Source organism: Etheostoma cragini, chromosome 22 (assembly GCF_013103735.1).
Source record: "Etheostoma cragini isolate CJK2018 chromosome 22, CSU_Ecrag_1.0, whole genome shotgun sequence".
Classification (NCBI taxonomy): Eukaryota; Metazoa; Chordata; class Actinopteri; order Perciformes; family Percidae; genus Etheostoma; species Etheostoma cragini.
This window is the reverse complement of record NC_048428.1, coordinates 2813300-2838702: the sequence shown is the minus strand read 5'-3', so window position 1 is coordinate 2838702 and position 25403 is coordinate 2813300. Positions and strand designations below refer to the sequence as shown.

The 25403-nt window shown below is 40.9% G+C and overlaps 1 protein-coding gene across 4 annotated transcripts in view; it reads right to left on the bottom strand.

Moving 5' to 3' along the window:
• Positions 1 to 25403, bottom strand: part of LOC117937671 (partitioning defective 3 homolog) — a 368949-nt gene that overhangs the window by 165352 nt on the left and 178194 nt on the right. For 3 of the 4 annotated variants that reach the window (XM_034861772.1, XM_034861774.1, XM_034861775.1), the window contains exons 9-13: positions 24835 to 25062; positions 23720 to 23901; positions 18611 to 18750; positions 17949 to 18077; positions 816 to 1004 (exon numbers count right to left, since the gene is read on the bottom strand). In XM_034861772.1, the coding sequence (XP_034717663.1) occupies positions 816 to 1004; positions 17949 to 18077; positions 18611 to 18750; positions 23720 to 23901; positions 24835 to 25062 (868 nt within the window). The remainder of the gene's footprint in view (positions 1 to 815; positions 1005 to 17948; positions 18078 to 18610; positions 18751 to 23719; positions 23902 to 24834; positions 25063 to 25403) is intronic. The other variant, XM_034861773.1, reaches the window with a different exon arrangement.

Here is a 25403-nt window from a genome sequence, read left to right as displayed (position 1 = left end):
TGTCCTCAGAACACCCTGTAAAAAACATCTACTCACTATCTGCTAGCTACCTGTCCCCAGAACACACTGTAAAAAAAACATCTGCTCAATATCTGCTAGCTGCTTGTCCCCAGAACACACTGTAAAAAACCATCTGCTCACTGTCTGCTAGCTACTTGTCCCCAGAACACACTGTAAAAAAACATCTGCTCACTATCTGCTAGCTACTTGTCCCCAGAACACACTGTAAAAAACGTGGTCTCTGTAGACAGCCCAGGGTCTAAGGGGGTCTGCGTGGAATACAGAAGGGAGGGGACGGGATAAGGAGGAGGGAGGGCCAAGCTAGTCTTGTTTTACTTGAAAATACTTTGAATGTCAACCAAAAGTGACATCACCCAACATCGCTTAGAGCACCTTTAAAAATAAAAGCATTCAATGCAGAAAAATCCTCCCATTTTAGAAAGTCCAAACAATCCAAACAGTTCTGTCAATCAACTCAGTGTTTAATCGTCTAATCGTTTCAGCTGGACTTGTAGGCCTTTATGTTGTTGTGTAGTTTGATTTGTAATGAAACATCAGCTTTTAGAAACTAAACGTGTTTTGTGTGCAAAAATCTAAATGTGTAAAGCAACTAGTAACTAGTACTAGTAACTATTTAAGTACAGTACTTAGCAGCATAACAGCATGACAGCATTAACATCAAGTGATCACCTCAAAATCCCAGTGACAAGGACTCTGTATCCATGCAGCATGCTTGTCCTGTCCACCTCATCTTTGTACTTACATTTAGGTCATCAAAAAACAATAAATGAAAGTGGGTGGGAGTAGTTACTTGCCTTGCTAGCAGCACCTCCATTAATAATGGATTTGACAAAGATGCCCAAGTCAGTGTGGTTCTCCTTGGAGCGGTTACCCTTGACACTAACCCCCAGGCCCGCTGAGCCTGAGTCGTTCAGAGGGATCTCAAAGGTCAGGAACTCTTGTGTTCCGTCAGCGGTTAACACCATGTCATCTTCCTCTGGCTGCTGGGGGGTATTAAGGAGAGTGGGAGAGAGGGAGGGAGAGAGAGAGAGAGAGAGAGAGAGAGAGAGAGAGAGAGAGAGAGAGAGAGAGAGAGAGAGAGAGAGAGAGAGAGAGAGAGAGTATCCAACTTTAACTTTGGTGAAAAGATGGGAAAACTAAAAGAATAAAATAAAAAAACAATAGATAACAGACTAGCGGAAAGAACATAGATGGCAAATGACAAGAAAATGGAAAGCAGGCAGGAGACAAGCTAAAGAGGGGGAGAATGAGGGGGGCAGGAGAATAAAGCGAATGGATGGCAAGCATGTCACATATCTCAGGGCTGTCATCGTCAATTGGCCGTACTGTCTAGCCGAGAGCACTCATTCGCTCCTTTCCACCGTCATAAACCTGGTGTAGGAACAGTGGGGACGAAAACTTTGAAAGCGCCAGGTAGCAATTTGGCCCTCAAACAACCTTTGAACAACACCCCTTTGAAGGATAATTTGTGACACGTTAAGGACCCAACCCTCCTTCCCTGTGCGATCCATGGGCCTTTTGTTGAAAATTACCATAGTAGTGTTTTGTTTGGTAGTGCAGATCCTGATGCATGATACACAAAAAACGGTTCATTTAAGCTGCCAGACAGGTGCAGGGGAGAACTGTTAAGTGTCTAACCCCCAGCATGATCAAATCAGCTGGAAAATAGTCCATCAAACAACCACTCCAGTCTCTTTTCTGACATTTTGCACTGGTCTAACATAGAGTATCTGTAAAAGACAAATAACCAAAGAAAAATACAGATGGGGAAAAGAGGTGTGAGAGACAGCTGATGGTGTAGAGAAAAACATCAAAAGCATAGAAGAACTAAAACTTTGTCATGTTGACTACAGGAAAACCTGGTAAAGATTTAGCAATGCTTTAGAATAATTTCGGTTCAGTTTCTACCAAAAGTCTTTGCGCTATAGCCAACATACCATAGCTGAGTAAATGTGCTGAAATCAACAGTTTTGATCTCAGTCCACAGTTTTTCTTCCCTCGCAGTTTGACAGAAGAAAATGAGATGCTGCTTCTTGCTCTGTACATTTCAAAGAGGAGATAACAAGTCTCCCATTCAGACGTGCAAGCCTGTGCTATTGGCCAGTGATGTGCTCTATTCGAGTTCTTGGGAGTTTGGTGCCTTGCTCAAGGGCACCTTCCCATATGTTTAATCCTCACACATTTATATTCAGCATGAATATTGTCAGCTCTCATGCAGATGAGAGCTGACAACTGTCCTATCCCGAGCCCGCTCCACAGGAAGCTTGAGAGCAGTGCTGTCATGCTGTGATTGGCCAGATAGAACTGTCCGTGCGTAGTTATTGCCATGGCAGCCAAATCCACATGAACAATACTGGCAATGAGAGCAATCAACCCCAGAAACCCACTGCAAGACCTCTTTAAATAGCCTTACATCAATACACACGCGTGCACACACACATCCAGATGGATGGTAGCCAGGTGTGTGCCCTTCACAGCTGCTCGGAGAAAGAGTGAAGCGGAGGAAAGAAGGGAATGATAGAGCAAAAGGTGTTTTTTTTGTTTTTTCGGAGGCTAAGAAGTTATTAGGATGCAGCGGTGCGTTCAGGTGGAGGCTCTTTTCAACACCCTCTGACTGAGCCCCTATTCTCTTGACGGCCCTCCTATCTGCCTCTTTTTCTTTCTCGCTGCTTTTCTTCTCCGGCCGTACACCTGTCTGTACAACTTGCCAACTGGGCTTTGTCCGTGACTGGACCCACAGCAAATTCAGACCGCTGGAATCCATTTAATCATGCTGCATTTCAACACTTCCGGTTGTATTACAGAAATCAAAAGCTCTTGTCAGGAAACGACCCTTCGCTTCCCCTCAGACGGCTGAATGAACCGGATAGGGGACGAGAAAAAAAACTCCAGTGCAGGTGTAAATACAATGCATCAACAATGTTTAACTTCACATTCCATTGAGATGGCATTGAGTCACAGTTATCAGCAAAGAAAGCTTTGACAGCTTTTGTATTGAAAATTATAAATAACCTTAACTCAAGTCGTGGAATGTGATCTTTTGGTTTCACATGCAGGCCCGGAGGAACGCGGCGCAAACATACAACTTCCATCCTGAAAAGAACGCTTGTAGATAAATGACCTTGTGCGTCATTGGCAGGGTCAGTTTTTTTATCTTTAATAAAGATGTTTTGATCAAAATAAAATAAATAAATATGAGATATGAGTTATGTCCCTGGACAGGCTTTTAGCCTAGCAGTTGAACATAGTAATACATTGGATAAAAAAATTACTTTGGATGGACCCTGTGTGTGTGTGTGTGTGTGTGTGTGTGTGTGTGTGCGCGCTCTCTTCAAAAATGATGACAGAATAACCACCCACTCAGAGCTGTGTTCTGGGAATAGCAGGCCGAGGCAGAGAATGAGGGAGCAGTGTAACATTTTCATCAGACAGGAACAAGCGCCGCTGGCCAAGAATGAGTTTGTCAAGCTGCTCGACAGGCCTCGTTGCACAGATTCAGCTCGGGCAGAGCTTGATTCAACTACCTCTGGACAAGAAAAGAAAGAAAGTCACCTCATTGTTCCAAGCTCAGCACCATTTATACACCTGGGATAGAGAAAACAAATGTACTGACAATAGATTTACTGATGTAAATACACTAAAACCTTGGCATGCTTAAATCAAAAAGCACCAGGGAAAGCAATATATTTCATTTATCAGCCAGAATCCCAAATTGATAACGACAACATCTTGTGTGAACATGTTTGTCTCAAATCAAATTATTATCTCAGGTACGGTCACAGGCAGGAAACCTTCTGCTAACATGAATTGACACATCGAGGTGGATCAGTGGTTAGCACTGTCATTTCACAGTACGTAGGCACTGCTGAGTCCTGGGTGCGATCTTCTGGGCCTTTCTAGGTGGAGTTTGCATGCTCTCCCAGTGTTTGTGTGGGTTTCCTTCAGTCTTCGATAGTATAGGATGGGTTAAATGGAAATTTTATTTCTTTGGGAATGCCAATAAAGGCTAGACTGGTTAAAACCCGCCCACTGTGACGGTGATTTGATTTTGCCCTGCAGCTCGGTCAGGAAACCTGCATGTTTAATTCTTCTGCTCCAGTCCACAATTTTGCCCTTATTGGCAGTTATAAGACGATTACAATAGAAAAGTGACCAAGCAGCTTCTTGTTTAAAGTGAATATAGCAGCCACCGAACGCCACTGAAGCGCAGCAACCCGTTAAGGCTGCTGTTGCTTCTACATCACCCGGATCCTTGGTCTGATTGGTTGAAGGACTTTCCAATTACGTACAGAGTCTTTAGAACTATGCCCGTTGTTCACGCCTCTTGTGCAGAGAAAATACAGAGCAGCCTCCCCAGACCAACGCTCAATCTTAAATCTATTTTGCTTGGCTTGGTCTGGTGATAGCAAGACTAAATAAAGGCACCTTTAACCTGTAAATTCAAATTGTCTCCATCACTACTCAATGATAACAACTGCATGTCCCCTTCCCCTCCACCCCTATAGCTGCCAGGGGTCAAAGTATACCTGACTCTGAACACTCAGCCTTTACCCATTAACACACTTTCGAGATGACATTGTTGCCTCTCAGATTTTCAAAAACAAAGTACAGAATCATTATTCAGATTTGTCTGTTCAGACAGTAACACATGGATATATCTGCTGATACATCTGCTGTTCAGTACTTGTTTGTATCCTCTTGTTTACACACTTGTGTGTAGGCAAATATGTGCGGCACTTGTTTACATGCTGGCACTGTTAAACTGTGTTTAAATGTGTTCTTGCGGCAACAAAGCTGCTAATTGTCCGCATACCATCCTGTTTTCTGCAAGTGTCTCGACAGTCTTAAAATTGTTGTCATGGCCACACCACATTATGTTATTACAAGTCGTTAACGGTTTGAAAAGAAGAGATCTAGAGTGTGTGCAGTGGTTGCATCACATGTTTTGAGTTTTTTAAAGAGAACAACTCCAAAAGATACCGTGGCTAGCTGCAAATATGCAATGTTGCCTGGTGCAGAAAAGCTGCGTATGTGTTATGAGGTACAAATCATTGAAGTAGGACTCAATAGCAAACCAATTTTAAGTGGTTACAAGGGGTTGTAATATCCTTATTAGCATTAGCTCAAACGGCTCAAGTGACTGGCTACTTGACCAGCTCCTCACAAAAGAAGTCCATGTTGTTTTTTGCTCTTTCTGACACGGCCATGCAGTCAAACTCTATTATAGTACGATTAAGTCCTTTATTAATTAACACTGTGACGGGGTTGCACCCATTCATTACAGTCTATTGTCCATAAGAACCGAGCAGGTGAACAGAGGAGGGCAAAGAGAAGAAAGCATTGCTCATCAGTCTAGCAAAGGAGCCCTTCCTGCTTAATAGGCCTTTTGTTTTGCTTCTTCCTTGCTTAACTTGTCATGTGCTAATACGATAGTTGTGTTGGATGTGTGCAGGTGTGTGTCAGACGAACAGAGCAACAGAAAAAAAAAAAAAGCAATTGTGAGATACAAGGGAGAGAGAAACGGAGAGTGCAAATGAATCACAATTACTTCTGTTCACGCATAACTCTGAGTTCTCCGCACATCACTGCCTAAAACAATTAACACTGCTGGAAACTTCTTTCCACACTTGGCCCAATTTGGTGACATTAAGGTCATTGGAAATGAATTTAAAAGGGCTAAAAGAAATCAGCCAAGGGTGTAATTGCAAAAGTGGTGCACGCGTGATAAGTATTGTAACACAAATTTCTTTTGACGGTGTTTCTCCTGGCAACATTTTTATGACATTGGGGACAGATATTAATTACCCCTAAGCCTAAAAACTAATTCAGCCCTTTTCAGGTACAAAGAGGGCCTGAGAGGCGATGCTGTTACACAACAGCAGGGCATGTAGTGCGCAGCTGGCAGAAGCAGGTTTTAAGTGTTTGCAAACTAACATTACATGTTCTGCAATGGGCACATTTGACTCAGCGCTGACAAATTGGGACTGTTACCCTTGGGGATTTTCTAATGAAAAAGCTCATTGGGCTCATTAAAAGAAGAAGTCTGCTTCTATGAGTGAATCTTAGGCCAGATCTATCTACATTACTGCAAATGCAATGTGACTACTGGCTATCAATAAGTGGGTGAGCACACCAAAAACAGACTCTTATACAGGGTTGGCTTGACACTAGATGTTCCTGTGGGCGATTTAGAAGGTAATTACATCTAATCAAGGAGAACATAAAGCATTTTTTTTTTAAAGGTGACTTTTTAACTGTTTCCGTGGAACCATTGTATAGATGCACATTATGAAGCAGATGCCTCCCATTTTAAGCTAATGGTGGATAAAAGTGCTTTGCTATGTCCAACTGCACATACACACTTCAACCCATTATGTGTTCTGAAAACAGACGCTGAATCCCCTTCGGGAGAATGACTGTGTCGCCATAAGTGGCCTTTAACTACCTTGTTTATCGCTATAGCACAATGCTGCGGTGCACCCTCCCGTTCTCTACACTGACAGCAAGCATAATTATGGGAACAGCTGCTGAAAAGTGCTAAACGAAAACAGGTGGCGCCGACGAGACACGCACGGATATTGTTAACCATGTTGGCATTGTCTTCCACCATGCTTGGCAGCATTAACTTTAATCATGACAGAGCATGTTTCTGAACTCTGGACTTTGATCAGAAAACCATTCTATAGTAGCCAAATTAATATTGTAGGAAGGAATCATCCGCATTCTTGAAATAGCAGGTGTCAGTGATAAACGAAGAAAAGCAAGAAGAATACAGAGAAACTGAGGGGAAAAGTGTCTGCTAAACGTCAGGGAGTAAGATCAAAGTATGATTTTTTTAAAGCTTTCAGTGGACAATTTGGATGAAGTATCTCTCTTTTTAGAGATGGGAAAAGGATTATAGGTGCCATGGTAACACATTGGAGCCCGTACCTTCCAGATCACCATGTCCTGTCATTTTAGAGACATTTTAAGCCATGAAGTGAAAGTGTAAAGGAGTGTTCAGTTTTTGAGGTTGGTTGCCATCGTCATGGGGCATTGGTCATAATGCATTGCCACAGAGAAGTTTTATTTAATTAAACTGAATTAGGCAAATGATGTGTAACTGAACAGAACAGACAGCAACACATAATAATAATAATAATAATCATAATAATAGTAATAAGAATAAGAAAAATACATTTTATTCAAAGGCACCTTTTTTGGGTCGGAGAATCTAGGAAGAAACAAATAGAAATCAGAACTTAAGTCAATGTCAGTGATTAGGGTGGAAGCAAAAACCAATCAGTGTTGAAGACCGGAGGAAAGGAAGTGAGGTATAGGAAGTGAGATAGGTTTGGAAAGCAAGTGTCAAACTGTGAGGAACAGGGATCTTTTGTACAGCCGTTGATGAATCAAAGATTCAGCGTCAATTTACAAGCTCTGCAGAAGCTTGGAGAGTGCTAAGCCAATGAACACACTCTCCTTTTCAATACCTCAGACATACTTTATATAGGATATGTGTAGGTCATATGTGACATATATGATAACATATAGGATTTTTTGTTAGGTGACAAACCAAAGATCATATCCAACTCATCACATCCATTCCAAAGTTCACTCCAACTCAATGTAAACCCCCTTGCATCAGTAATATTAACTTTGAACAGAACCTGATTCATGTTACAAATCATTAGATACTACACCAGGAAGGGGGATTAGGTGAACTACAGGTCTGACATAAAACTTGCCTTTCACTGTAACTGCAGCTGTCCTAATGGGGTTTCCTTGGTAGGGGGCGGATCACCTTTGCTAAGGACTAAAGAGCTCTTGGTAGCTGGGAGTAATCAATCATGACAACGGGAGATCTGCCATTTGTGCCGTGTTTGAAGTGATGTTAGATAGGATTTGATTTGACAATATTTGGTGATGGCGCCAACGCTGACTGACTGGAGAGTGGGAGAAAGGTTATGTAAAGTGTCTTGTAATTCTTTGTTTCCTTCTCTGAAGTTAGTTCCTTGGTCAGATAGGATCTTGTTTGGTTTTCCTCTCTGAGAAGTGAATCGTTGGAGGGCCATGAGAAAGGAGACTGTATCCATATGATTGAGGACGTCAAGGTGTACACATTTGGTTGCGAGGCATATGAATATTATACCCCTTCTTTTCTCAGGTCGACATTGTATGGTCCGAAACAATCTGTTCCTGTCGAGTAGAAAGGAGGTTTAAATAAACTGAGACAAGCAACAGGTAAATCAGCCATCTTTGGGAAGATTGGTTTGGCTCTCCATTTCTGACATGAAACAGTTGCACTTATGTCGACGTACTGCCTTCCGTCCTCTCAAGATCCAAAACTTCCAAGACGTATTTCAGCGAGGAGTCTCTGATCCTGTGTGGTGCAATCTTCCCTCATAATCCTGAATGATCAATTTTGTCACATTCAAGTACAATTGGATGGACTGACTCCAAATCCAGTTAATAGTGTTCTCAAAATCATCTCAGTCCCCAAAAAACCCTCCATCTCTGGACTAAATGACTTCAGGCCTGTCGCCCTGACATCTGTAGTCATGAAGTCCTTTGAAAGACTGGTGTTGGCCCAACTGAAAGACATCACAGTCCCCTTGCTGGACCCCCTGCAATTTGCCTACAGGGCTTACAGTTCTGTGGATGATGCAGTCAATTTAGGACTGCATTACATCCTGCAACACCTCAACTCTCCAAGAGTTTGTGGACCTCAGCTCGGCGTTCAACACCATCATCCCGGACATCCTCAGCACCAAACTCTCCCACTCTTGCATCCTCAGCACAAAACTCTCGCTGTGCCAGCCTCCACCTGTCAGTGGATCACAAACTTCCTGACTGAAAGGAGTCAGCAGGTGAGGCTGGGGAACATGACATCCAGCATCCGGACTATCAGCACTGGCGCCCCCCAGGGGTGTGTGCTCTACCCGCTGCTTTTCTCCCTCTACACCAATGACTGCACCTCAAGAGACCCATCTGTTAAACTCCTGAAGTTTGCTGATGACACAACGGTCATCGGCCTTATCCGAGACGATGATGAGTCGGCCTACAGACGGGACGTGGATCAGCTGGCTCTCTGGTGCAGTCAGAACAACCTTGAGCTTAACACGCTCAAAACTGTGGAGATGATCGTGGACTACAGGAAGAGACCCCCCACTCTTCCTCCTATTACCATACTCAACAGCCCTGTGTGTGCTGTGGAATCCTTCAGGTTTCTGGGATACACTATATCCCCTAGCAGAGGCTGTTCTTTCTGCATCAGCTCAGGAAGCTCAACCTGCCTAAGGAGCTGCTAGTCCACTTCTACACAGCCATCGTCCAGTCTGTCCTCTGCACGTCCATCACTGTCTGGTTTGGATCTGCCACCAAAAAGGACCGGAGCAGACTACAACGGACAGTTATGTCTGCAGAAAAGATCATCGGTGCCAACCTGCCCTCCGTTCATGACTTAGACTTTTCCAGAGTCAGGAAACGGGCAGGAACCATCACAGCAGACCCATCTCCCCAGATCAAAACCAACTACAACCAAACAACTTAGGAACAGTTTCTACCCACAAGCCATCTCTCTGATGAACAGCTGACTTCTGACCCACAGAGTCAGGTTCAAGTCTGGTCAATAACCCAGTAACACTGTCTCTAAAGAACCTGTTTACTGGTTCCACTTATTTTTCCACTTATTTAGTATTATGCATCATTCTCATATCTCACTTATTATTTATGACTTACTCATCATTCCAATTCTCATATCTCACTTATTATGTGTTATTTATTTATCATTCTCATTTCCTATTTCAGAACTGTTCCTAATATTCATACTGTTCATCTTGTAATATAATAACATAATACTATTTATCCCAGTACCCTTTGCACTATGTTCCACATTTAAATGTTTTTTTATGAACTGTTCATTTCACTCATGCCTCTATATTGTTTCTGTATAGAGTATTTATATATTAGTGTGTGTATATTGTTAGATTGTTTTGAATGTGTAAGCACAATGTGAGCAACGATGCTCCAAAGAAAAATTCCTCGTACGTGTCCTCATACCTGGCAAATAAAGCTGATTCTGATTCTATTTCCAGACATTTGTAATAGTAATTTACACTCAATTATATTCTAGCATTTGGTTTGTTTTTAAGTTATGTTATAGAGTACAACAGGGAATTAATTATCGGAGATGTGTGAATATCAGCAGAAAGGTTGCAGCACCTTAAATTACCAGCTCTGCCGGTAAGAAATAACTCATCTCCTCGAGTTGTTTGCCAAATTTTACTGAGGAAAAATATCTGGCTCTGGAACCTTATGTTCTATTAATAAACTCTTTAAGAGACTGACAAGAAAGAGTCTCTCTTTAGCACTTTATTAACAAAAGTTGTAACATATTACATCATCTTTACTGTGAAAGAGCATTACTCTAACTGACATCTAATTATATTAACACCAAAGATGTCATTTTTTGGCAGGGCTGTAGATAGTTTAAGATAGCACTGTTTATCACCCCTTCAGTGGAATAACCCAAAAGGTTTATCATCATCCGAATGCTGCACTCCTAAATCCTTCAAAGGCTAATGCTTCTGCTTTGTATTTGTAAGTGGAGGGAGTGAAATGAGATGCAAGCCAAGACACCGAAGAAATTTAAAAGAGTAGGTTGAAGTTATCTAATTTCTTAGATTATTTCAATTGTTTATCCAAAAACAACGATTATCCTAGATAAACTCTGTATTTTGGACAGCTTTGTCTTTTTTTATGCAGCAAATCATCAAGAAACATCCCTTGTATGTGCTAACCTACTTGGCATTAAAACATTTTTCGATTCTGATTTGAAGAAAAAAAAAAGAGAATATTGTATGTTCTCTAGCGCACATATAACATTTAAAGCAAATTGGAATACTTGAAATTGATGGTGGGGGTCAATATCCATATATTAAAAAAGGACAAGTTTGTGAAGGTCAATACAGATTTTGATACTCAATGAACGTAATGAACGTTACATAATGTAGCTTTAAAGATGCATCCATTTCAGAGATTCATGATAGCTTTACATATTGGAGTTGTTTTTCCATGTTCCACCTTTACAACGTTTAACAAAACTATCCTAAAATGGAAGAATGAAGAAGTTATATTCCATGTTGAGCAGTAAAAGGAAGAATGAGAAGGGGTGAACTTGGCTCTAACTCAACAGGTGCATCATTTAGTTGCCTCCAAAGACAAGGGATCATGTTTTGTTTGCCTTGTATCAATTCATTTCCCCCTCTACTGACTCGGTAAATTGATCTCGGCAGCGAGGAAATCAATACAGCTTCATAAGTTTGCTCTTGTCTTCCAACTTTAATACAGCGGATTCATGTATGGTACTGTACTGTACTGTGGGCACCACAACAAAAGCTAGCTGTGTACCACTTTTAGAGGAATGCTTATGAAAAAGGAACAAAGATATCATCTGCTGTGAATAATTGTGCAATGCAATACTGACAATGATTGCCTTGACTTGGAAGGAAAAAAAACAATGGTGAGCTTGTTGGGCCATATTATCCATGTTGGGGAGCCATTGCTTTTATTTATACTGTATATACTGATTTCAGAGACAAATATTAATAGGATTTCAACAAAAGCAAATTTACTGCAATGCCTCAATTACAGTCCAGTGGTAAAAACATGGCAGGAGGATTTTAAACCCGGACACCAGGGTTGGCACTTATGAAACAGGCCATTAGTCTGCTATAATTGTCAGCAATACTGTCACACATTTGTCTACTGCGTAAGCCAGCATTCACACGAGCCATAAATTTGATGGTCACATCCATCAGAGGCCATAATTAATTTAGCAATTAAGATTCTCATTGCTTGGCAGATATAGCTACTAATGGATCAGTGACAAGTGTGATATGATCGTAAAGAGCAGATTTTAATGTACTGTTTAATTGCTCGTATGTGGTCCACTGTGTTAAACAGCAGCTTCACAAGCCCATTTGTTCTCCACGGTCCCTAGTCCTATTGGAAGTTGAAAAGAATACTGCTCATCTAAGGTCATTGAATGATGTAAGGGCAAGAAGGAACAACGTTTTTATGGCAATTAAGCATATTTGACTAATCAAGCCCATATTGTGTGTCAGGTTTTACATGGAGTGGTTTAGAATGTGTGGTGTTCTTTTAAATATGTTTAGAGGATGACTGAGTGTATTCTTATGACAAGGAATTGAGATCCCAGCAGTCATGCTGTCACAGCAGCAATATCAACAGGCTAATTCACTCACACTGTAGTGAGAGGCTTAGAATGAATTAAAATGGTTTGTCACTGGCAGGCCTGCACTATATTTCTTACAACTAACTGTTTATGTAATAAAGTGGCCGTCACAGATTACGCTCCTCTGTCTTTGTTTTGCTGTGTCTGTTCTTAATGGCACCACAACAGGTGAAATGATGTTGTGAATTTCATCACTGACGGCAGGGTGTGGATGGACATCTTTAAGAGGAGGCAGGAATGGTTCGTCATTTCTTGACTGTTACCATTGCTTGTCGCACAGTGAAGCGTGACATTTGACTTGGTTATTACAGGAAAAATGGGAGCTGGAAAAACAATCTCCACTCCACAAAGCAGGGCGATGTGGACTGAAGGCTCAGTGTCGCTCTGAGCTATACTCACAAACAGTGCTGTTTGCTGGGAGATAAATGCCACCAATAAATAACATCCACCAGCTATGCTTGGGAAGTGTGTAGTGTATATGTGTGTGTTTGAATGTGCCTTGCTTTCTTCTATAAGTGTATTTCAGTGGTATGCATGTGTATTAGTGTGTCTGGGTGATGTTTTGTAATACAACTTTACTGTTAAGCCTTGCTGTGGTCTTGCATTTTTTCCACAAAGACAAAAAAGCTGAAACGCGCCCGGATCTATGTGTCATCATTCGTGTTTTGGCCCATCTGTTTGAGCTGTATGTAGAACAATAATAGAATAATAGAACAAAGCGGAGATCGGTAGACAAACAGACAGACAGACAGAACAAGTCACTTAGTTAGTCTGCTTGCTTTAAATTGTTGTAAATAGAACTTTCAGCCCGTAAATAATTTCTCCCCATTGTAGCAATCCACAAAAAGAAGTGGAACGACAAGGGAGTGAGTGGACAGTCAAGGAGAGAGACCAGCGAGTTATCCCAACTTGTTGAATTTTTGACAGAGAATCGTTCATACATTTTAAAACCAATTGCACTGTGATGGCGCTATGTTCTTATGTGAGTGCTTTGATAAATATGTGTATTCCAAAATAGGCCATATGTCATGATTTAATGGGTAAAACAAAGCAATTCTTTGTAAAATCAGATATTCAGCATTCCCATATAGCCTAAATGGAATGATCTTTTGTTTCATAACCACTGCAACGGTCCAACTGTGAGATTCAAACCAGGCTCCTTAGATGTGAACCGTCCAGTAGTCCAGTATTTGTGGTACAGTAATACGAAGGGAGAGGGTAGTGCATGGTGGTTGGTGTCAGACTAAGTGACAGAGAGGAGGTTTAAGGCAGAATCAAACACCCTTTACTTGCAACCAGCTGTCTCTATTACCCAATTTCTTAGTCTCTTTATGGCAGATGAAATCTTTCTCCAAATTTGTTTACCTCTAGTAAGAATCATTACAAAAGTGTGGAGACCCACGCACTCAGAGACCATTCATAAAGTCATGTTCAAATTCATGCATATTCTTTACCAAGGTATTTCTGACACAAGTCTTTTTACCTCCTCATAACAGCTCTCTATCATGACACAAGTGAAACCCGTGGGGGTGGGAGGAGAATCCTTTTGACTTTTGCCTTTAGTCTCTTAAAATCCTGCCTACCAATCCCTGATTTGAACTCCCAGAGCTGTCAAGTGAAGGAATAACACAGCTTAAAGGGACTTTGTTCACCTTTTCATTGATCAGCGCCCGCTACTGCGTCGTCCAGGTTCAAGCAGAGCTTTCAGAGAGAACTCTGTCCGTCTGTCTCTCCCCTCCTCTCCTCTTTCAATGAATGTCTTATAACTGGAAGGGCAAACGGTTTGTCACATAGAACCAAACTTATACAACACGACAGAACCAAAGAGGCAAAGATTCCTCTATGAGGAATATGACAAATGGCTGTATTATTATGGATAGTAAAGGTTGAAGAAAAAAAGTATGAAAGGGCAGGCTTATTAGTAATAAGTCCAGTGTTTGGTAAAGGTTAAAGCTGCTCTACTTCTCTGATACAACATACGGTATCCGTCTACAGATATCCCTGGAGTAGAAAGGGAAAAGTACCCAGACAGAATAAGACAGGGGGAAATCACACAGACACCCCACTCTGTTCTATTTGCCTTTTAACCTTTTCTCTTCGCGGCAAGCACATACTTATTGAACGATATCGAGAGCTACTGCTATTGTTACTGAAAGCATGTCAAAATACACCCGACCGTGGTAATTACAGACGGAGCGCAAACATGCTGGTAGGGGGAATTTATTCATATGGGGGGCATGCAGTACGGCTGGCATACATTAAAACATCTAAACAAAAGGAGACATCCACCAGAAGACGTCCACCAAAATATGTACTTTCTATTTCGTATCTAAAGTGGCTCGCATTAGTTTACACACCCATGGTATAGAGATGCATGGGGGACTTTCGATAAGATCATCTCTCAATGCAAATCAAACCAGCTAATAAGTTAACAGAAATAAAACCATGCCAATCTCTAGGTATGGTGAAGGGTATGTGTGGGGGGGTTATTTTAATTCCAACGCCAAGGGAACTTTATCAGGATGCATAGTATCCTGGATCCATGAAATTACTGGTCTTTAAAAATAAAAATGTGCCTGCCTCTATGGGAATTTATCATAGGGGAGTGTATACTTATGCTTCCTATATTTTAACATTTATTTATTTCCAATACATTATTCATTCACAAAGAAATTGGTGTCCTTAAAAGGTTAGATTTTCCTTTGTTTTTTTAAATTAAGATCAATTTCCAAAAGATGTAGTTTTATTGCTCTTTGTAATCAACTTTAGCATGGGTGTTTAAACTTATGCAAGCCACCGCATATGGCTGGATCTCCTGTGTGTGTGTGTGTGTGTGTGTGTGTGTGTGTGTGTGTGGAAAGCTATTCATCTTTGACAGACGCCTGCAATTCTCTGGCATGTCACTCACACTACAATTTAAAAACATCATCGCATTGTCAATCAACGGCATTACATGAATGACAGCAAGTAAACGATCATCTACACTTGTCTGTTTATGTGCGTCCCGGCACTAGAGTGTGCCCTAAAAAAATATATATATATATATATATATATATATATATATATATATATATACATATATGCGCACCAATCCCGAGTGTGTGACAGAGGAGGCAATTACCAACCATGCTATTCCTCCATGCTTTATTTGCAATAACTGTCACCAGCAGAGCCTTGGCCTCCTTATCTGATTTTTATGAACATACTTGTAGGGATTATTGAGATTTGTGAAAACACTGCTCGAAAATGGGACAGTGAGTGAGAGGAAGAGAAAGGAAGAGAGTAGCAAAATGCTAATCTGCCGTGGAAAGGAATGAAATATTAAGTGGCAGTCTCTCTCTCTCTCTGTCTCTTTCTTTCTCTGTCTCTCTCTCTCTATCTTTCACTTTTACAGAAGTTGGTCAAAAGAGGCAAAAACAGAGAGAGATTATTAGACAGTGATGATGGGCTTTTTCTAATCGCATCATGCCTGAGGAGCTAGGTAAGGGTATTCATCAAACTCTCACACCACACCTCTCATGAGTTAACAGCCCATTGGCAGCTTTGCATTTTTTTACACTACTATTGGAATCACTCTGGCGTTTGAGTCTGCTGACAAGAGGAGAGAATCAGTTTGGTGCCTCCCTCCATTTTGTATGTAAGTGCTGGCTGTAGTGGTTAAACAGCCTGTTGAGTAACTTGAAGGTCAATCAGATCATTATTTTTGCTTTTACACTTATAACAACAACATCAACACATTATGAGATTGAGAAAGCTTCCTACATTTAAATCTTGGGACTCCACTGTTCTTTGATAGTAAGAATGAAATATGAGCCCATTTATGAATATTAAAATGAAAGACAAGCAGTAGACCGATACATTTGGAGCTAAGTCTGGGGGTTGTGCATTTCTAACTGGAAAAACAGCACATTAGCAGAATAAAATGTGTCTCAGAGGGCCATTACTCCACAGGTTGAACAGCTCCTATGGCGGGGTTAACAGCCCGGCTGCCGGGCTGAGTCTTATGGGTAGGATTGAGGTTGGCATCAGGGGCCCCTGGCCTGCCAAGGTGCTGTGCCGCCCCGAGCCTGCTGTCAGAGCGACTGAGCGCAGGCTGGACGAGGTCAGTAGCCTCACCATCTGTTGCACGACAGCCAAAGTCACCCTGTACGTAGAATGGGTGTCTCAGTGTGAGAGTGTGTCTGTGTGCGTTTCTGTGTGAATGTGTGAGTGTGTGCACTGCGCATCTGCACTAAAGGTGTGAAACTTAGGGAACCATGTGTGATCAATGATTCTGTGTGGGTAAAAGTGGGCTTGCTGCTTAATATTAAGGTGCATGTGAACTTGAATGCCGCAAGTTTAGAGTTATCACTTGTTAATTCCTAATCACTGTGATTTTTTAGGACATGTATTTTGTAGGCGTACATCCTTCAGAGGGAAGCAGCTATCATCGTCTTCTAGTTCTGTCAACACTGACAGAATTACACATGACACAAGAATGTAAAAATTGTAATTCAGAGAGTATAATGGAGAGATAGACAAACAAAAGTTGATAGGAGGAAGGAGCAGTAAACAACGAATCAGTGGAGCCACCTTGACAAATCCATATCCCAGCTCCACTGAATGATACACATTTACTGATTTTAATTTTAATTTTAATTCCTAGACTGACTTTGTTGAGTTAGCTGGGATATATTTTGGATCAAACTGACTATGGGAGAATATAATAATTGTATTAAACACCAAAACAGCTACCATCTAAGTCATTTTCCCTTTTCTAATATCTGTTTTATTTTAAAGAGGCTATAAGTAACTTTCAGTTTGTGTTGATTTTTGCTGCCGCATTGGACAAATGCCTTAGTGTTTTACCACATTCTGTCGTAAATATATTTCCTTGCTTTCTTTTCGGTGCTGTATTGCCCTCTGTATGACTGATTAAGCGTTATCAGAAGGCCAGACAGATGCAATTCCTTGGACACAGAAATACATTCATTTACAATAAGAGAATAAGTTACAGATACATTGTTGCATTTAAAGTGTTGCATACAGTAACTTAGCCTGCTTTGGGTGTCTCCTGAATGAAACCGGGTATTAATGTCACAAACCAAAGCAATAAGAGATTGTTGTAGCAACCAACATAATAATCATAATAATTATAACGTCAGTTTTGAATCATTTACAATCCCGTAACTGTCTCCATCTGCTGAAAACCCGACCGAGTGTGACTCGGATTTGGCCGTTGTCTTTCACTTTCCCTTTTAGCTTTTAGTTGTTTTTCATTTAATTCGAATTTTAAAACAACATGAAAATGACGGCCTAGACATATATAAAGAAATCTCCTGCTACCTTTTACCTGCATACTCACTAATACAAGCTTTTCCGGTGTTACACTGAAATCTGTGACCCATCACAATGTGTTACTCTATTGCCATCTACCATCCGTAAATAATTTTGTGACTTTGCAGGGAAAAATTTGGACCCGGGCAAAGGCACCAATAAAAACTATCTAAAAATAACGTTCTGTTCTGCGTTTCTTTTTTGTTTAAGGGTGAGAACAATAACGTACCATTCATTTCCAGTATCAAGTAGTTGGCCCTTTAACACGTGTGGGAATTCCAACTTGTTGCAATCAACTGTCACATGTAAAGTGATATTTTTCTGTTCTAAGTGGGACAGCGGTACTGAAAATATGTGCTGGCTGGCTACTGACCACTTCACGAGGCAGCTGGGAGTCCTCTGGGCGAATCACAGACAGGTTCACAGTCTCGCCCATGGGCGTGGCTCGTAGCAGGGCCACCACCTCTTCCTGGCTCTTATCATTCAGGTCCACTCCACTAACCTGCACATACACCAACACACACAGTATCCTAAGTACTCAGATAAACACATACTGTAAATACAGGTGAAAATAATTGCACACTTAGATACACACACACTCAGTAGAAAAACTAAAATCAAAGAGCTCTTCCACTTTAATGAGGGAAAAGCTTCTGTGTGCCCTCCACATAACCTTTATGGAGATTACCCTCTGAGCCAGTTGGAGCTGGTATTATGCATGGGTTACTTCCCCCTAAAGTGAGCACTAGCTGATTTTCATGTCAGTCTGATTGAAGTGTAATCAAAATATTGTTCCGTCTTAACACTTTTCGTCAGCAATTTAAAGCTGGAGTTGAATTGTTGTAGCCATAGGGATCACAGTGTGTGTGACTCATTTCAACAAAAAGCACCATAAGATTTGATTTTGGAACAAAAACCATACCGGCAAAAGAGTGATTAGTCTTGGAAATAACATACAATATCACAGAGCACACATGTGAGATTGTATGCAAACACTATATAATGGTTATAGGTTGCAAGGACATGTTGCCCCACCTCCAGCAGCTGGTCTCCAGCTTTCAATCGGCCATCTTGGATGGCGGCCCCACGAGGAAGGATGTTTTTGACATAAATGGGAGCACTGCCACCAATGGGGACGTCCCTGGATGTGATGCTGAACCCAAGACCCTCTGGACCTAGGAATAACAGAATAAATATGAATACAGTAAGAAATGAAATGTGATTTTTACTGAATAGTTTTTTTTGTTCATGCCTCGTTGCCATAAAGCGAGTTCAGAAGTTTCCTACACAACATCAATCCTTGAGACTTCAGTCTCTTACTTAAGGACACTTCATTAGGTGTCTTGCCAGCACAGAGTGGACAGTAAAAATGAAAGATTATCAACCGACATGCTCTCGCGCTGTGGTGTCACAGAAATATCACAGTGATATTACTGATTTACGGCCTTGTAGAAGCTTTATCGTTCTGAAGAAGGAGAAGTAAATATTGTGCATTTGTTTATGTTTAGTAAAGTGCTCCAGTACCTCCGTATGAGTTCATAAATGTCAACAACAAAAGATTTGTTTCTCCAGGTAAACATAGTGACTTGCTTTCGTTTAAAAACGTCACTAACAGACCACCAGTACATACATAACACTGTGGCTATGAAAACAATAAAAACAATCATTAGATTTTTTTGTTCCTCTATATGTGTCTTAGAAGAAATACTGTTTATCTCACTATGGTCATTTCTAATAAAAGAAAAGTAAGAGAATGGAACCTAAAAATGTTGTGCCGCGCTGTCATGCCACTTTAACTGTGACTCTTAGAAACTGGACGGACTCTTGAAACCATTTCTGAAAGATCCTTTTTATTACATGCTGCTGTAACATGAGAAACCACAATGCAGGGATCAAATTATGGTTTTCTACCATGTTCTGAACCACCTATAGTTAATACAAACATACATACTTCCATCCTTGCCATCAGGGTGTGTCTCACTCACATCTTCTAGGAAGTCAAAATGAAAACATGTCCCTAACTCTAAATATAGTGAAAATGCTATGAACAAAAATGGAGTGTTTATGATGAGTGCATGTGGACTTTAAAGCCACTCTCGCAAGTTATGGTTGAATTAAAGGCCGGTTAGTGACTAGAATAAGCAGAGAAAAGTGAATGATTATGGATTGCAAAATGCATCAAAATGCTGCTCAATAGCCTGAAATGTTGTGAACTTCACCTAAATAGAAAAAATAGGTAACATAATGTTTTCAAAATCAGTTGCTAACCATGTGCCAGATGTTTAAACCAAAAAAACACTGGACTTTTTGGTACAACAGCAGGTCAGGAGGCTACGCTCAAATCATGTCTGGGTCAAGGCAACCTTCTACTATGTATATGTAGAGTTTAAAGTTTGCATAATGTAGAAAGCAGTTATCCTTATATGTTCATTAATAGTTGTTTTTCTTACTGATGTATAATTAAGCAAGAGCTACATGCCTTTCTTGAAGTGCAGTGAGTGGCAAGGCTAAATCTGAGAAAACACTTCTGATAGCGGCTGTGCAAAACTATTTCCTTTTGGTTTTAAGACTGACCTTCAAGGTTTATCAAATGAATATGAATTGCTGGTCTTGAGGAAATAGGCAAATACAATATCGGATAAATAAGACGATCTCAGGCTGACCTTTCCTGCCGAACAGACCTGAATTTGTCAAATAAAAGCAAGAAAGGGTTTTAAATGTCAGCTAGGGAATGAGGTGAACCAAATAAATTGTGTTTGTCCGATAATTCTTTGACAGAATATATTAAAAAATTCAATAACCCTTGTGCGTAATGTTTTTCAATGAGTCATTAAGAATAGTGTTCAGAGAGATACATTTCACCATGCATAACCTAGCCGTCTGTATTTCTAGCAGTCAAGTGGGGAAAGTCGCGTTATGCGGTTTCAGCGGAGGCTTCTCTGATGGTAACAACGGTGATTAGCATTCATGTCAAAGTAGCTGCTCATTTCACAGAACTGTCAGCACCTCATGGCTCATTATGACCTACTTTTTCCAGAATGTCTCTCTCAGTGTCTGACAAACTCTCTGTCGTCTTGCTGACAGTGATGGTGTTGATGAACAAAAAAGAAAACACAAAGAAAGAGAACTGCGCGTGGCAACTTTCTTGTGGCCTCTGCACACAAACAAACTTGTGGGAAGGTGATGAAGAGGTTGCTTAGAAAGTCAAAAAGTTGAGCTGTTGAGGTTGATGACGTGCTATGATCCCTCCATCAATGCAGCATGAAGAAAACAGACAGAAAAAGCTGCCAGCGTTTGTGTTGAATGTTAAATCTGCAAAGTTTGTCTTCTTGACTGCCAAACTTTTAAAGGCTGTGGCAATCAGCTTCTTCCTCGGTCTAGTTGCTATACTCAAAATGTAACTACACAGCTAGAGTAATAAAAGAAGACAAATCTCTAACCAAAAAGGTGCCAATATGATTTCTAAATAAAGTTTTGTTGATCATTACCCCATCGTCAGTGATATCCTACTGTGCCTTTCTCCCACAGTTTCAGATCACATTACAGTTGAATTTTTAAATCCCTTACATCACAGTCTAGGTTCCATTTTTCAACGTGACCCCCCTCCCATGAAATGTCTCTCCCTTTCCCCTGGCCTGCACATGGCCTAATGAGCAGAATCAAACTCTTGCCCATTGAAAGATCCCGTCATTAACGGTCCCCAATCAGGCAATTAGGAGAATGCATCTCTAATAGGCCTACAGTAATTAACCACTGCCGTCTTTATTTTGGGTAATAGAAGACCAGGATAAAAGTAATTGTATCCTTTCTGGATTAGTTGGAATCCTGGCTCCAATAAGCCAATTAAACAGCAAACATGAGGAGAGGCTGAGGCACATTAGAATGACTTAATGGGGTGTGTATGTCCTTTTCTACTGCAGTATTTGATTAAGTCAATCTTGTTAATATGCCAAGTAAGATCTGCTCCTGCCACTCGGAACTCAGGCCCACTTAAACCGAATTACAGCAATAACGAGTCAACAACATAACTGCTGAAGCCTTTCTAAAAGTACATTAGTAGTGATAAAGTCTGATGGTAATCATACAAAACTGTCAAAATGGATTCCAGGGGCACACTTCCTTCAACTTTTTTGGATTTCAGTGCTTTAGTTAAATTTCCAATTCAACAACATTTGGACAATGCCTCATCTCCATTTGGAGTTCACAAATGGCTTGAAGTTTGCAAGCAAGGCACATCCATTCTGGTAAGCCCCAATTTAAATCACAAGCACTTCTCTCAGAAACCATTATTGTCACTTGGGCAAAAGAATACTTTTGAGAGTTATGACTGGTGTTGAATCAGACCATGAAATGGCTAGTGAAAATAAACTATACTAATGGCAACAGTCTCTGGAGCTGCTGGAGCTCCACCAACATTGCCCCAGCTTGGTTTCACTGAAATGAGAGGTTTGTATGAAGGAAAAAAATAGAAGAACTTTATCACATTATAAAGAAAAAGATATCTATAATTTGCACTGCAGTCCCCTGTGTATCTAAGAACTATGAAACTCTGCTGGCAGCGCTTGGGGACCCTGGCCAAATATATTAGAGCAGCTTGTGAATGCATTATCCCCGAGTGCGTCGCATATAGCAGACACGGCTGCCCTCAGTTGCGGCACTATTCCCTGAAGCTCGCTGCTGCGGCCTTGGTGCCAGCTTTCGATTTAACATCTGCTCCCTCAAACAGAAAAAAAGGATCAAAGAGAAAAAGAGAGACAAAGAGTGGGCCTCAGCACTGGTTCATTTTATAACCTACTGCTCGTCAATTCATATAAAGATAGTGAAGTGATGGGGTCAGATTGAGTCTGGCAGTAAACGCACCACAATGGTTGACCAGCATATACAACTGCAGTATAAAAAGTATTGTCCAAGTCCACAAACAAACCAAACTCAGCTAGAAGCAGACTGATTGCTGAATCATAATATTTCAACCACAAGACCATGGTGATGTAGCCTGAGTGCATCAAACTAGAACCTCTGCTTTCGAGAAGCCGCTGATCCGTGTTCGCTTTTGGCCTGCTAACTTAAACCAAGCCCAGAGGCAAGTAGAGATTTTGAATATTTCTCGATATATTTAAGGTTGTCAACCGTTTTCTCTGGGGAAAGAAAAATTGCATATTATTATTAGGCCTTTTTTCAATGAGGAGTAAAGAGTGGTGACAGACTGGGACAAATGTGACAGAGGGAGAGAGGGGGGGGTGTTATTTTCATCTGTTCTCCACATGGAGGATGAAATGGTTTCAGCTGTTTGATGATCAAATGAGTAAAATTGTATGTTTGTGTCTTAAAGTGAACTTTAAATGCTGCTGGATGTGGTGATAGACATATTTTTATTTATTTATCGTAAAGCAGGATTAACACGCTCCAGTAATCAAATGCCTCTCGTATAAGGGGCCAGAATAATGTGTTATAATCGAGCAGAATGATGTGTGTACAGGTGTGTGGGGTGATTCGGGAGCAGCCTGGTGTCATTTGCATTTGCGTAATGGTAATGCGCTCTGGTGCAGCATACCTGCTGCTTTCAGATGGCTGCAGGGATTGGAGGAACTGAAGAATAAGCTTTTCATACAGTACAAAGTAGCTTTTGACAACATGTAATTTAAGAGTAATCCATATTCATCTATGGCTTTTACCACATTAAGCGTTTTTTTTTTTATTCTGATTTAAAGATTTCTATTGGTTGGAAAGTGTTTAGTTAAAATTGTTTCTTTACATTTGTAGCCTTATTCTATTATTACTGTGCATTTTCTCATTTTCATAATTGGTTTGCTCTTGTTAATAAAATAACCAATTTTCCACCAAAATACCCCAAACTTGCTTTACACCGTCTCATATAAATGTCTTATTTGCGCCTCTCCTCCCATGTGTGCACCATGTGCTACGAGCTGGATGGCAAAAGTACCACACAAACGGGCAAAGCAGATTTTAAGGTGAGAAAAACACCAAATGGTCAGAGCGATGCATGGAAATACAAAAGTATTATTCTGATGAAAAACAGAAAAAGATTGTCACTTCTACAATCATGCATTCAACTTTAACTTTCAACTTTATTTGTCCTCAAAGGTCAATGGGTTTTTTAGTGTTCATGGGTCTGCTGGTTCTTACCTTTCTTCAGCTGGATGTTGAATCTGCGTCCTTTGTTCTTCAGGTAGGAGTTGGTGGAGGGATTTGTGCTTACCCTGCGCTGCAGGGAGGGGGAGGTGGAGGTCCTGGGGACCAAGATGGGGGGTAACGAGGCATAACGTCGGCTCGGCTCTGGGGTGCTTCCTGCCAGGGGTCCTTGGTGGCTATCGAGCAAGACAAAGAAAAAGGTTTGATTTGTTTTTGTACCTACAGAACAGTGACATAATGTGGCGGGACAGAAAGCAAAAGTGTACTTACTTTGACATTCCTAGCATGCTGTTTTGGTATTTTCAGTATTTTTTTTTTTTTTTTTACTAGTAATAAGTCAAGATTTCAAAGACAACTCAAACAAGAACACATTTTTTATCACAATATCATGGCAAAAAAATGATATTTTAAACAAGTATCAGGACGTTTGGGCAACTATTGAATAAAGTACATACATATGCATGGCTATTATCTGTCAGGCTGCTATAATGTAAAGTAGGATGCACAACTATGATGTCTAACAATTAAATGATTATTTCTGTGCAATATAGAATATTGACTTAATGTAACATCCAGAGAATGGGAAGAAGAATTATGAATACATATGATTGAAATTAAGACTGTAAACCCGTACACAATGACCTACTGGATGAACACCCACATGTTTAGCTTTCTGGAATCCGGCCAAAGTCATAAGAGAAATTAATTGTAACCACAGGCAGAAAAAAGGGGCTTTTAACAAGATGACCAGTGATGCGGACTTGGAGGTCTCAGGTAGAAATTATTATTAAACTGCTCTCTTGCCTTTTATTGTGTCACTTATAAACATTGATGGATTTACAGTGAACATATTGGGGGAAAGTCATTGACTGGTGTGATTAAAACAGAATTGCATTCATTCATGGAGCCTGAGACTGCTTAGCCTACTTATGTGCAAAACATGAACCTTTGTAGCGAGCAACTAGTTGGACGGAAGGGCAACTTTTATTTCATGGTACTGTGTCTCTCACTTTCATCTGGCTTTCTAAATCTGTATAGGTTTTCTTAACTTTTACTCCATGACCACATGTTTGAGGGATAGGGAGACACAAGGTAACTTTTAGACCTACTCGTGGTTGAGGCCTGGCTGTGGTCCAGCTCTGGGAGTCAACCCCACCACCAAACTGGACTTGTCCCGCGAGCGCTGAGAGTCTGGGCCAAATTGGACTCTGTTGGACTGGGGCGGGCTGAGCTCGCTCCGGGCCGACAGCAGCTCGTACTGTCTCTTCATGGCAGCGGGGACCACGTGAAAAAGGATGACGGGCCCACACATCGCCTTCTTGAAAATGTGTTGGGCTCTGGAGGTGATACAGAGAAAGTGAGAGGGAGAGGGAGAGGGGAGGTCATGCAGACAGAAATGAATTACCTTGAACACGATAAGAGCTACAAGTACAGTAGTGGATTATCATAGCTTGTACGATATAGAAGGATAAGGACGGCTATGTTGTGCTTTATGTTGAGAGGTGATAGGGAGAGTTGAGGTTAGCATGGCTACTCACTGCTAGCAGCAGAGGAGGAATGAAATAACATTATCTATAATTACCAGCATCAAGACAGGAATAAGATAAAGACGGTGAATGGTGAGTCAGTGATGAAATATTATTTAATGTGTATTCTATATTATACCAGTGGAACATAC